Source organism: Alligator mississippiensis, chromosome 6 (genome assembly GCF_030867095.1).
Source record: "Alligator mississippiensis isolate rAllMis1 chromosome 6, rAllMis1, whole genome shotgun sequence".
NCBI classification, from domain to species: domain Eukaryota; kingdom Metazoa; phylum Chordata; order Crocodylia; family Alligatoridae; genus Alligator; species Alligator mississippiensis.
In genome coordinates, this window is record NC_081829.1 from 60,311,032 (window position 1) to 60,323,871 (window position 12,840).

The 12,840-nt window shown below is 38.7% G+C and overlaps 1 protein-coding gene across 1 annotated transcript in view; it reads left to right on the top strand.

Moving 5' to 3' along the window:
- Nucleotides 1–11,236, top strand: part of IPMK (inositol polyphosphate multikinase) — a 67,152-nt gene extending 55,916 nt beyond the window's left edge. Inside the window, exons 5-6 of the mRNA XM_059729929.1 lie at nucleotides 2,136–2,217; nucleotides 5,335–11,236. Of these exons, the coding sequence (XP_059585912.1) occupies nucleotides 2,136–2,217; nucleotides 5,335–5,966 (714 nt within the window). The 3' untranslated portion in view covers nucleotides 5,967–11,236. The remainder of the gene's footprint in view (nucleotides 1–2,135; nucleotides 2,218–5,334) is intronic.
- The last annotated feature ends 1,604 nt before the right edge of the window (nucleotides 11,237–12,840 follow it).

The following is a 12,840-nucleotide window of genomic DNA, read 5'->3' on the forward strand; positions in this document are numbered from 1 at the left end:
AACAGAAAGTTGCATTTCTCTTGGTGCAATTTTATATATTTATATACAAAACTATTTTAATGATTAAAAGTATTTCTAAGAAATAAGTAATCCTTTAACCTGCATTGCTGGGACTAAAACACTTTTTGACAGGCTCAACAGATTTGTCTGGTGTAAATATTTATCCATTATGGGATGGTCTGTTGGACCAAGCTATTGTTTTTAAAACAATATCTGTTTTTTTCTGTAGTCAGGGAGAGACCATAGATTAGCATTTTGAACCCTTTGGGTATTTTGCTTTCTTGCTCTGAAAGTCATTATTGAGTTACAAGAAATGTTATAATTGATCTATCTAAATTGGTCTGAAACTTTGTATCTGAAGTGGGCATGGTTTCAGCCTGTGTTTTTTCATCAGTGTTAAATTTTCTTAAAAGGAAAATATTGGATCCATATTTCCTTTTGAAAGTGAAACTTTTTTACTTGAAGTATGTAAAATGAACTAATGAACCCAAATACTATGGATAAAAGACTATTAGAAATCAATTAATTAATTTTGCAGCACATTGACCCTCCTGGAACTGAGTTGAGTTCATGTTAAGTTCATACATGAATGCTTTTCCTTTGAAACTTTATATCATGTGGATTTCTTTGCTGACTGTTGTAGAAATGATATTACTAATGTTCATGAGACTTTACCACACTTTACCATACCTTCAGCTCTCTTGTGAAATATGAATTTTCATTTCTACCTAGGGGAACTTTTACAATCTTTGCAATCTCCTGTGCTTGGTGAAGGGTTTGTGTGCCCAAAGGCTTACCAATAAAGACATTTTTGCAAATAGTTGGTCTAATAAAAGATATCACCTTGGCCACAAGTCTTGATTCCTTGAGATCAAGAAGAAATCATCTCCTAGCTGATATCAGCAAGGTTGTTGAATTTATCTACTCCTAGGACATTGTTAGCAATCCCTCGATTTGAAGGTGATCTCTATCACGGCTCATTGGTGGGTCTTGAGGTCCTGGGACACGAGTTGGAATATTTGCAGTCAGTGAACAGCAGCTGTGGGGAGGAGATTTGATTAGAAAAAGATCTCTCCTTCCTGCCCAATCACATTCTTTTTGCCTTGCAGGGAAGCTATAATTTGTACTCCTGCTGATTAGGACTAGGTAACCATCACCCGGCAGAGACGAGTAGTGAATATAATATAGCTTTCATATCAAAGCTTGGCTTTCACCTCTGTTGCTTTTCAGTAAAGGAAAAATATTTGCGCCAAATCAGGGTTTTCTCGAAATGCTCCATAAGATCATTCCTTTTGAATGTGGAGAGAGTTCAGTTGCACCCTTTTGCTTAAACTTTGGAGACTCAATTCTTAACTTCATACATGTTATATGCACCTGGAACAGACAAAGTAATATCTTGTAGGAGTTGTAGATGAATTCATTTGTAATCTGGCTAGTCTTACAGTATTACTGTTACTACAAAGGAAGATTAAAAAACTGTTTGTGCCTGTAGTGCTCTGCATCAGAATGCTAATATATCCATTGATGGGACTGGCTATCTCAGAACTATGGAAACGGTATAAGTCATTGCCGTCAAATAGTTATCGCTTGTTTCTGACTCATTTTGGAGGGTAGATGTGTAGTGACTCTGTTTTTCTGATTTGAATTATTGCAGGGTTTACATCTGAAATATGGGACATAGTAGAATAAAGGGGTTGTGTTCAGTAGGAATGTGCTATCTTTTTATAATGACCTTGCAATATATTAGCAAAATTTAGTGTTTTTCTAGCAAAAACACACCTGGTAATTCTTGTGGAACAGCTGATCTTAATTTTTCATCTACTCATTTTGGAATGATGTGACCATTTTGGGAATTAAAACAAATTAATTGGAGAGAGAGAGAGAGAGAGAGAGAGTGTGCATGCGTGCGTGCAAAGCGGTGTACTGCATCTGTTGAATACTGTATACTGTTTCATTGACCAGTTAATGTTGCACAGATTTAAAAAGAAACAGCAACCTCCATCTAGGTTTTGAAAAACAAAAGTAAAAAACCTTCTTATTTTGAAGGAACTTGACATAAGGAAGGGAAACAACTTTAGTTGTCCTGAATAAAATAAAACACTTACAATACATGGTTCCCTTACTGTTTCTTGTAGGTTTACCATGTCTGCACTGACAGTTATGAGACTCAAAATCAGCACTATGGGCGAAGCTTAACAAAAGAAACTATAAAAGATGGTAAGTGAATTTGGCTGTTGCTGAATATATAAGTGCATCTTCCACATGTACCTGCTCTCTCTCTCCTGCTGTTTTCAGTACTCGATAAATATCATGTTCTTCATATTTTCAAGTTAAACAGCTTCTCTACGTCTTTGTGTATTGGGTGCTGCATCTACAGCAATCTCTTATGGAATTTGAACTACTCAGTGTGAATTCACCTGAGTTGTTATTGACCTGACTAGCTCTGGCAAGCCGTTGACTCCTAGACTACTAATAGGAGGCAGTTGTGGTAGACTGTAAGTGAAACGTTATATGCAAAGGTTACACTATCATGATGCAGTAGAATAATATTACAAGAGTTTTTTAAATACCACCTCACATTATACTGTGAGGTGGTAATTACATTATACTCTGGCTTGGTTGCCTTTGCCCAATAAATGCATTTATTGAAGAGACTATCTGCTGAGTTGCTTGCAACTTTGGATTCCTTTCAGTTCCTCCCCAACAGCCTCTCTCTCAAAAAGAGAACTGGATGCTTGCTCCTTGAGTCAGGGCAGCAGAGAACTAGGGAAGTTGAGAGACCAAAATTTCAGCTTCTCAGAGTGGGAAAGACCCTGGGCTTGCCCCCTTGCTCTAGAAGCCAGACCTGGGCTAGCTTCATAGATTCATAGATGTTAGGGTTGGAAGGAACCTCAATAGATCATCAAGTCCGACCCCCTGCATAAGCAGGAAAGAGTGCTGGGTCTAAATGACCCCAGCTAGATACTCGTCTAACCTCCTCTTGAAGACCCCCAGGGTAGGGGAGAGCACCACCTCCCTTGGGAGCCCGTTCCAGACCTTGGCCACTCGAACTGTGAAGAAGTTCTTCCTAATGTCCAGTCTAAATCTGCTCCCTGCTAGCTTGTGGCCATTGTTTCTTGTAACCCCCGGGGGCGCCTTGGTGAATAAATCCTCACCAATTCCCTTCTGTGCCCCCGTGATGAACTTATAGGCAGCCACAAGGTCGACTCTCAACCTTCTCTTGCGGAGGCTGAAAAGGTCCAGTTTCTCTAGTCTCTCCTCGTAGGGCTTGGTCTGCAGGCCCTTGACCATACGAGTTGCCCTTCGCTGTACCCTCTCCAGGTTATCCGCATCCTTCTTGAAGTGTGGCGCCCAGAATTGCACGCAGTACTCCAACTGCGGTCTGACCAACGCCCTATAGAGGGGAAGTATCACCTCCCTGGTCCTATTTGTCATGCATCTGCTGATGCACGATAAAGTGCCATTGGCTTTTCTGATGGCTTAGTCACACTGCCGGCTCATGTTCAACTTGGAGTCCACTAGGTCTCCAAGATCCCTTTCCACCTCCGTGCCACCCAGCAGGTCATTCCCTAGGCTGTAGGTGTGCTGGACATTTTTCCTCCCTAGGTGCAGCACTTTGCATTTCTCCTTGTTGAACTGCATCCTGTTGTTTTCTGCCCACTTGTCCAGCCTATCCAGGTCTGCCTGCAGCTGTTCCCTGCCCTCCGGCGTGTCCACTTCTCCCCATAGCTTTGTGTCATCTGCAAACTTGGACAGAGTACATTTCACTCCCACGTCCAAGTCGCTGATTAAGACATTAAAGAGTATCGGTCCAAGGACCGAACCCTGCGGGACCCCACTGCCCACACCCTTCCAGGCTGAGACCGACCCATCTACCACGACTCTTTGGGTGCGACCCTCTAGCCAATTCGCCACCCACCGGACTGTGCAGTCATCCACATCACAGCCTCTTAATTTGTTCACCAGTATGGGGTGGGATACCGTATCGAAGGCCTTCCTGAAGTCCAGGTATACGACATCCACCCCTCCTCCTGTGTCCAGGCGTTTCGTAACCTGGTCATAGAAAGAGACTAGGTTGGTCAGGCACGATCTGCCCGCCACAAACCCATGCTGGTTTCCCCTCAGCATAATTTGTCCTGCCGGGCTCTCACAAATGTGGACTGACTCTATGGCGATTTTTATACATGCAGGTACTGCAGTGCTGGGTGCTTTGAAAAGTGCCCAGTGCTGCAGTGCTTACAGTTGTATAAGCAGTGAAATGTGCATCAGTGCTGAGAAAATAGCTGCAGCATGCTTTTGAACTAAAAAGCATCGGAGGTGCTTTAGTTCAAAAGCACACCGCTGCCGTTTTTTGCCTGCTGATGCACATTTCACCACTTATACAACTGCACGCAGTGCAGTGCAGTGTTCCTCAGCTTGTGTGTGGAGCAGACTCAATTGAGGCGGTGGATCTCCAGCATATCACGGGACAAAAAAGTATGTGTATAAATGCCTTCTGAGACCAGATGAGGCAGGGCAGTCCCAAGCAAGCATTTGCCCTGGAGGACACTTTGTGATGGGCATTTTACCTTTGACAGATAATCACTTCAGTAGATCAGTTATTCACAACTAGGGTGCCATAGCATTTGAAGCCCTCCCTTACCTCGTTGCTTTTGTTGCATAAAATTTAACTCAAAATTACTAAAATAACCCTGACAGTGTCAGACAGGCACTGTGGTGCTGGTACATCTTAGAATAAGACATTTCTTTTAAAACCAGCCTGTTCTAATCTTCATTAAGTCAGTACACTGTACTGTATGTCTGTTTTTTGTTTTGTACCAGTGTACAATAATCAACACCTGTCCATTTTGCATAAAATCTGCTACATCTGATATTAACATGTCTACCTGATCAGTCTTAAAAAAAACCAACAGCTGCCTGAATGTACCTGCTCATCCCTGAAGTGTTGGTTCTCCAACATGATTGAGGCACTTTGATAGAGTGACATGGCAGGTGGCGGGGAGGGGAAGTGGAAACCTTAATGGTGTCTGTAATATCACTTTGTAGATAATTAGTCCATTCTTAGTGCTCTGTTCTTCTGTTTACTAATTACCATGAAATTTTATCTCTCCACCTCCACAAAGCAAGTGACGTGCTAACTGTTTTTGCATAGCGTGGTTCTAATTTTTAAAAATTTTAAATGTGCATCAAAAAGAATATGCCATTTGAATGGTGTTTTTGAATCTTAGTAATGCAGGAGGACTAAAGAAAAATTTTTTTTGAATAGTGCTCTTCAAAAGTGATTTAAATGCGCTGTAATTTTCAATTATCCTAAAACCTTTTTTATTTTTGCAGGAGTGTCCAGGTTTTTTCATAATGGATCCAGTTTGAGAAAAGATGCTATTGCTGCCAGTATTCAAAAGATTGAAAAAATCTTGGAGTGGTTTGAGAGCCAGGAGCAGCTCAACTTTTATGCAAGTTCCTTGCTGTTTGTTTATGAAGGTTCATGTCAGCTGACAAACACAAGGTTGAGTGGTGGCACATTGGTAGAAAAGAGAGTTATGCCTAAGGGGCTGTTACCAGATGGAGACATACTGGAATTTAATAATAATATTAATGTAATAAATGCTACGGAGAATGGAAAAATAGAGGCCTCTGTTGGTAAAAGCTTCTCTAAAATTTATGCACTTCACAAAAATGCATACTCAAAGCGGCATCACAGTCAGATCTCACTAAAAGTTGAAAATCTGGAGCAAGACAGTGTATGGAAAAACACTTGCATTTCCCAGGAACATCTAAATGGAAACGTTCTACCCCAACTGGAAAAGGTTTTCTGCCATATGTCTGCAGAGATAAAGGAAAGTGCAGATGTAGACATCCGAATGATAGATTTTGCTCACGTGTTCCCTAGCAACACAAAGGATGATGGCTACATTTATGGTCTGAAGAATTTAATTACTGTACTTCAAAATATTTTAGATAACTAAATTCTTTGTTATGGTTTTTATTGGGGCCAATGCTAATGAAGAGCAACTACATGAAGGATTTCTGCACTTGTATGCTGTATAATTGGGTTTGTAATGTTCTATATTTTATTTGTCTTTGTACTTTTGGTAGAAGGGTTTAACTTTTTATAATCTTACTCAGGAAAATTAATTGGTAGTTAGTTTTGAAAGATAAAGATACTTAGGAAAGGTAAGCAGAGGTGGTGGATAATTGAATTAATATACTGAAACATACAGATGGGCCGAATCAAAGGCAAATTGTTATCTAAAAATTAAGGCTTGAGTTGGCTCTCCATTACTGCTTTATCTTTTAGATTATTTCTATCCACTTTTATCTTGACACTGAGCCATATTTGAATTAACGGGTTTAGATTAACTGAAAAACAAGAAAGGACGAGCTGATGTTTTCAGTGTTGTCCTTGTATGTTTACTGCATTTTGAAAACTGGATAACCCTATTTTGAGAGAAATTCCTGTTTAGATTCTGTGTTCTGACTTGGCAACCAGCATATCAAGAGGTGCTTCTCTATGAAATGGCACAATATTGCTGTATTCCTAAAAACTGGTCGAGGCTTCTGCTTTTTCATGGATCGGCTTTAATGTACATTCATAGGCTACAGTGTAATTCATGTCGGAGTTGTTGAAATGCTGGACTAGAATCATAAAACAAAGGTTTTAGTTTTATGACTAGACTGGGAAATCGTATCTACTCTGTTTTAAAAAGAAAAATCTAAAAACTCCATCTTGTTTCTAATATAAAACTCTGAAGCCTGTTCAGAAGTATGTCTTCTGAAACATGCTAGAAATTATTTTCTGGAAGGAATATCTGACACTGAGTAAATGGAGGATTGGAGTGCTCCTTTCTTTTAACAATAACTTAAGCAAAATTTAACAAGAATGAAAAATTTAAAAGGCAGATTTAAAGGGAACACTTCATATTGTGATTTCCTATTCATATTGTGATTTCCTATGGTTATTTTATGAGACGCTGGGCCTGGTGCGCGCACATGTGTGGTGGTCTTTTTTTAGCAAGTGTCCAGAGTTCCACTGCAGAGTTGCCCCAGATGGAAACTGAGTAAGCTCCAGGCAGGAACAGGAGTGTTTAGAAGTGAAAGAGAGAATTCAGCTTGGAACCAGGAACACCTTCCTTTACTTCCATGGTATTTTTTTTCCATTTACACCAAGGCTAAAATTGATCTGTTTGTTACTGACAGAAGTAAATTATGTAATATGGCATCAGACCTGTATTTGTATACAGGCAAAATTAAAATATTCATATGCTGGCATTGTAACGAAATGTCTCACTTATAGTTGGTGTGCCTCTTTTCATGCTATATATGTTGCTAAGCAATATAAGATACCATGCCAAGAGGTGCTTAAAATGTGGCAAGTACTGTCGGACGTTTTAATACCTTATGTCAAAGGTGTAAAACACCCAAATTGGTTGGAATTCCATATTTATTACCATATCTAAATGTGGATTTACTGTGGCATTGTGTCTTTGCTGTTTTTTATGATGTCTTGCACTGTGCATTTGTTCGTATAAATGTATCTGCAAATTTTGTTGATTGAAATTAGGTCTTGTATTTTGGAAAGAGAGAACTGTCTTTTCCAAAAAAAATACGTTAAAGATACTTATCTAATTGGAAGCAAAAATATAATAGGTCAGACTAAATTGTTTAAAATTGTAAGTTAATATTTGGTAGTAAAGTGTCAACATATAAGCAGTTTACAAAGCAAGATATGTTCAAAGTTCGAAATAGGACAAATGCTTAGAAACAGTTGCTTTGGTGGAAATGTTATGTTTAGGGGAAGGCTAAAGGATAATATTTCAACTTTTGGTGATATTTTCATTGCAGACATGAAATTGAAACTCACTGATGTATTCCTAACTCCCTGTGAACTAAATTAAGTTCTATCCTGGAAAACTTGTATGTTGTTTGCTATAGTGTTCTCATGTTTTCTGTCCTGATTTTGTTCTGTTCCTCTAGTAATTAATGCTAATTAGTTTAGCCTCTTAGTGGCATCTTCTTTTATAAATTCAGGAAAAAAAAAGAAGGGAAACCACCTCTGCAGCTATATTTGAATTCTTACGTCTCAGTTCTAATTCATCTCTCCTGGGTATTAATCCATTCATGCCAGGAAAATCAGACACGGGACTCAGAGAAGCCAATTATTGGGAAAAATGATCTGTGTTCTCCCAGTCAGCAATATAAGCGCATTCTCCTATCTGTACTGTAAGATATGTCTTCAGTGTTTGAATGCTTTTCTAGTGTTAAATATGCTGTGTTGATTATGGCAGTGTTTGTAATGCACTTGGAATATTGTTAAATTGTCAGTTTATTTTGAATAAAATAATCAAGTAACTATCTTTTTTTCAGCAGTAATTATTGCAGATGTATTTTTCTTACTTAAAACTAACTTGGAAGAACCTCAGATAAAAAATACTAGTAGGTGTAACTAAAAGCTTGCAGAAGTGTCTTCGCATAGTATAAACCTACAAATGTATTTCATGCAGAAATTTGGGGGGTTGCGCATTTTAGATTATTGGTATCTTGTACAAGTCAAATCAACATTTATAAATTGTATTTGGAAATGTAATTGTGACTGATTTCAATATCTTGACTTTGGTAAACTGATTACAAAAACTAGATAGAAAAGAAGGGAGACACTGATATGCTAGGGCCATGTTGTGGTACTGATTCTCTTTTTAGGTTTAATTCTCATTTAAATGATCTCTCTGCATTCCTTTATGAACAGTATAGACAACAGATTAAGCTACACAGATGTCTTTACTTAAATAGTAATGAAACCCTATAGTGATTTCTGCTAAACAAAACCAACAGTACCTGCCTCCTGATTGGAATATTACCTGCTCAAAATTGTGTGATTTTAAATTTGACTGTTTTTGATTTAAGCAATAAGCATTTGTTTTATACAATAATAAGTAGTCAAAAGAGTAAAGTAATGAAAGTACTGTTTTTAAAATAGCCTTTGTATAGATAGTCATTCTAAAGACTTTTTCTCATTGGTAAACTGGGGGAACTGCGTACAAGCTTACCTAATAAGAGTTTTGTAACAAGGCATTTATATTCTTGGTATTTTTGATACAGGTGGAACTTGCTGCGTAGATTCAAATGAAACTGGAAATTATCATGGCATTTTAGCCAAGATGTTTTACAAGCTAAAATGAGTGAAATGTCCTGTGTATATGATGTTTAATTATGGGGCTTGCATTTTCAAACTGTTTGCTTCTTTAGTGAATGGTTAGACTTGTATTTTTGCTTCCATGTAACACTACAATTCCATACATACTTAAACTGTTTAGTAGATTATGAACACACAACTTTTTTTTTTTTAATTAATCAGGATAAACAGAACTAATAGCTAGAGGGCATGAACTAATGCACATTACTTTTTCTAGTAATGTCAATATGTAATGTATATCTTCAAACATGCTTTCCTTGTATACAGAGAGTTCTTACTTGACTGCAGAGGGTGTTGTGGATTATAAAGTATTCGAAAGCTGACCTTTAGCTCATTATAACAACAAAGAAAAAGGGAAAAAAAGAAAAAAAAGAAGGGACTGTGCCAGAATATAAGTATTTGTTCGCAATCAAAGCTGTTTCACATCATCAAAATGTATTTATTTTTTGTCAGTTGAAGTAATATGAAGTTGAAGAGAGGAAGAAAGGGTAGCACCACTAAATGTGTCCATGCGTGCATGTCATTTTCTTTTGTAGAAACTAAGTTTAGTGGGATTTTTTTTATGACTGACCAGTTTAGTTTAAGAGCCTCCTATATAAGCAAGTCCACAACTACCATTTAAAAAAAAAAAAAAAAAGTTTGCTTATTTGTTTACACTTATTTGCAATAACCTTTCCTTTTGAGTGCCTTCACCTCCTGCTTTGGTACCATTAGCGACCTCACATACCTAACACACCTAAGATATGCACCTAATGCATCACAGTGGAATAACTTGATGAGGAATCTCTCTGTAATAAATTGATGTCTCATCTATGTAAGTAAGGTGCAGATACTGAAGAACATTGCCAAAAATGCTTTAAATAATAGTGGGAAGTGTGTGTTTACATTTGTCACCATCAAGAAATGAATTGAGATTATGATTTTGAAATATCTGGTTGGGAACCGGTTTTTAGATTTTTCTGAAGGTAGATTTATGCACATTTTAAGGAGAATGTCTCAGACCATGTTCCATGAAAGAAAGTTGTTTTAATGTAATTTATATTACATTTTGGGCTTCAGCTTATTACACTAATATAGCAAGAACAATGAAGGTTCATAGTGTGCAACAAGTGGGACATTTACTGTATCTTGCAATGTAAGTAATTACTACACCTAATGCCCAAAGGCCTTGAGGCCTATGGTATGTTACTGCTCTTTGTTAGCCATAGAATCACAGTGTTTTGTAGTAACGTGTTTCTTGGGAAATACATTCCATTACAGCTTCATAGGCTTTGTGTACTGCACGTGCTGTTGCTAACAGAAAAAACAGTGAACAAAAAAACTTCCAAATGGCAAATGTTTGCAGCACTTCTGAAACTGAGCTGAAATAATTGATTTTTTTTAATTATAGGGAAAATAAGATTCAAGAACTATTTCTCCTGTAATTATTTCATAGAAATGGGCCTTGAATATTCCTGTTGGGAAGTGTTGTAGAAAGGAGATTATGCTAGGGGGTGGTAACCAGGGGCAAATACATTCTTAATTTGTATAAATCTGTTCAAGTTGATAATTGTAATGAGTTAATATTTCGAAATATGACTTGTATTGTATCTGAATATAAACGTAACTGAGGTGCACAAAGGCACTTTTTAATACTCTGGGAACTGTACTGGAAGATACATGAAAGCATGTGAAATCGCACCTACAACTGTTAAATGTTGATTTCTCTCTCCCCCCCCCTTTTTTTAACTGCAGTTCTAAGGTTTTTTTCATATTTGATGAATGAATGTACCTAGGCTGGTCTAATTTCTTCGGTTTAAATGTCCAAATGATGTCACTATCCTTTTATTTTGTACATTTTTGGCTGTAACTCGTACTTTGTTTTTTGCCTTTATTGATTTTTTTTTTTTTGGGGGGGGGGGTGGATATTGTTAATGTAGAATGTGTTTATTTTATAAAAAGTCTAATAAGCTCTATATCAACTTTTGTAATTTAATTTTAAGTGATATTTAGGGTAATTCTAATAGCTGTATATTTGGCAAACTATTAAAATTTTCTGCAAGTTAATTTTTGAATGGCTTCATTTTTAATATAGTTTCTTAAATATGACGACAAACAAAAATTGCACTTTATTCTTTCTGCTGCATTTGCCCATATTTAACTCGCCTTTTCCTTCATGTCAGCATACCACACAATATCAATCAATTGGAGGTTATATGCTCTCTTTGATTTAGCACTCCTACAGCCCCAGAAGGTGTTACACTTATGGTGCTATTTACCAGTGAATAAATAATTCTGCCTATGTTCAGGTAATTAATGGCATGACAAAACAAAAACTAGCCACAAAAATATTCCACAGGAATACTTTTGGTTGGCTTCATTGCACCTTAAGTTGAACATGTCAAGCTCCTTAAGGCTGCTGGCAGACATTGAGGTAGTCATGCAATTTAAGGAATTTTATGCCCAATTTCCAAAATTGTATAACCTGTCATGTCATATGTACATGACAGGTTGTACAACTGGAAAATGAAGCATAAAATTACTCAAACCCCAATTATGCTTCTGTCAGTGTGGGGTGGAGGCATCTGCACTTGGGGAACAGGAAACACTCTGCTCCCCAACTGCTCCCCTGTGAACGTGGAAACGGTGTCTGGGGAGCTGGGAGCTCCCTACTCCTAGGGTGCCACTTCCCCAGGTGCCTGGGATCTTTTAACAAGGTCAGCAATGGGGAGATTTTCCTGATCATGGGTTCTTAGTGCGCTGGCACTTTAAAAAGCAGGTGTGCAGCTGGGAGCACCAGCTTTGTGTCTGTTTTTTGTTTTTACATTTCTGGGTGCTGTAAGCCTGACATTGAGGGGAGGCTCCCTGATGTTGGGCTCTTGCTATGGCTAGGGATGAGAGAGCTCCCCCATCTATTCTCTATTGCACAGTGCTGGTTTAAATAGCTGCTCGGTGAAAGCGTCCAGAGATGAGAGAAGCTTCCTCATCCCCAGCTGTGTGCCTGGCATCTTTCTGAGAATAGAGCAAGAGGCAGCTGGGTTCAAGACCCAGATCTGACCTCCAACCAGTCGCGCCATTGGGCAGGGAGCAGCTTTGTCCTGGAACTCAACACTGGCTAGTGCTGGGCCTTGATGTTCAGTTGAGCGTTGAGGTTCAGTACTGGCAGCCATGCCCCTGGTTTGAACCCAGGGCTGTCTCCTGCCCAATCCTGAAATTGGGCAGGGGAGGCCTATGTCTGAGACACTGGAGCTGGCCCATGCTCTGAGGCTTGCTAGGACCCTTAGCTTTAGACTCTAAAGATTAGGGGCTGTAAGGCAAGGCTTTTTAAGGTGTCAGGCCTGCCTCCTGATGTGGACAATCTGCTGATGGTCAGCTTTGGGACCAGGGCAGCCCTCAGCTAGGTTCCAGATGCTATCAGTCAGCATGCCATGCATTCAGTTTGTGTAGTGGCTTATAAACCAAACACAAAAATATTACACTCTTTATGGCGCCAAAAAAAACCATGAATGCCTGGCATGTTGCTATTAATGGCAGGGTTCACATATTAATTTTCAGTATGCTGAGACATGGGGGGCCTATCAGCTGCCCTGGAGTACAGGGTCACTGCAAGCCACGGCTCACTGCGACCCAGACCTGGACATGCCTTTCTCCATGGTTCTCGGGGGAGCTGC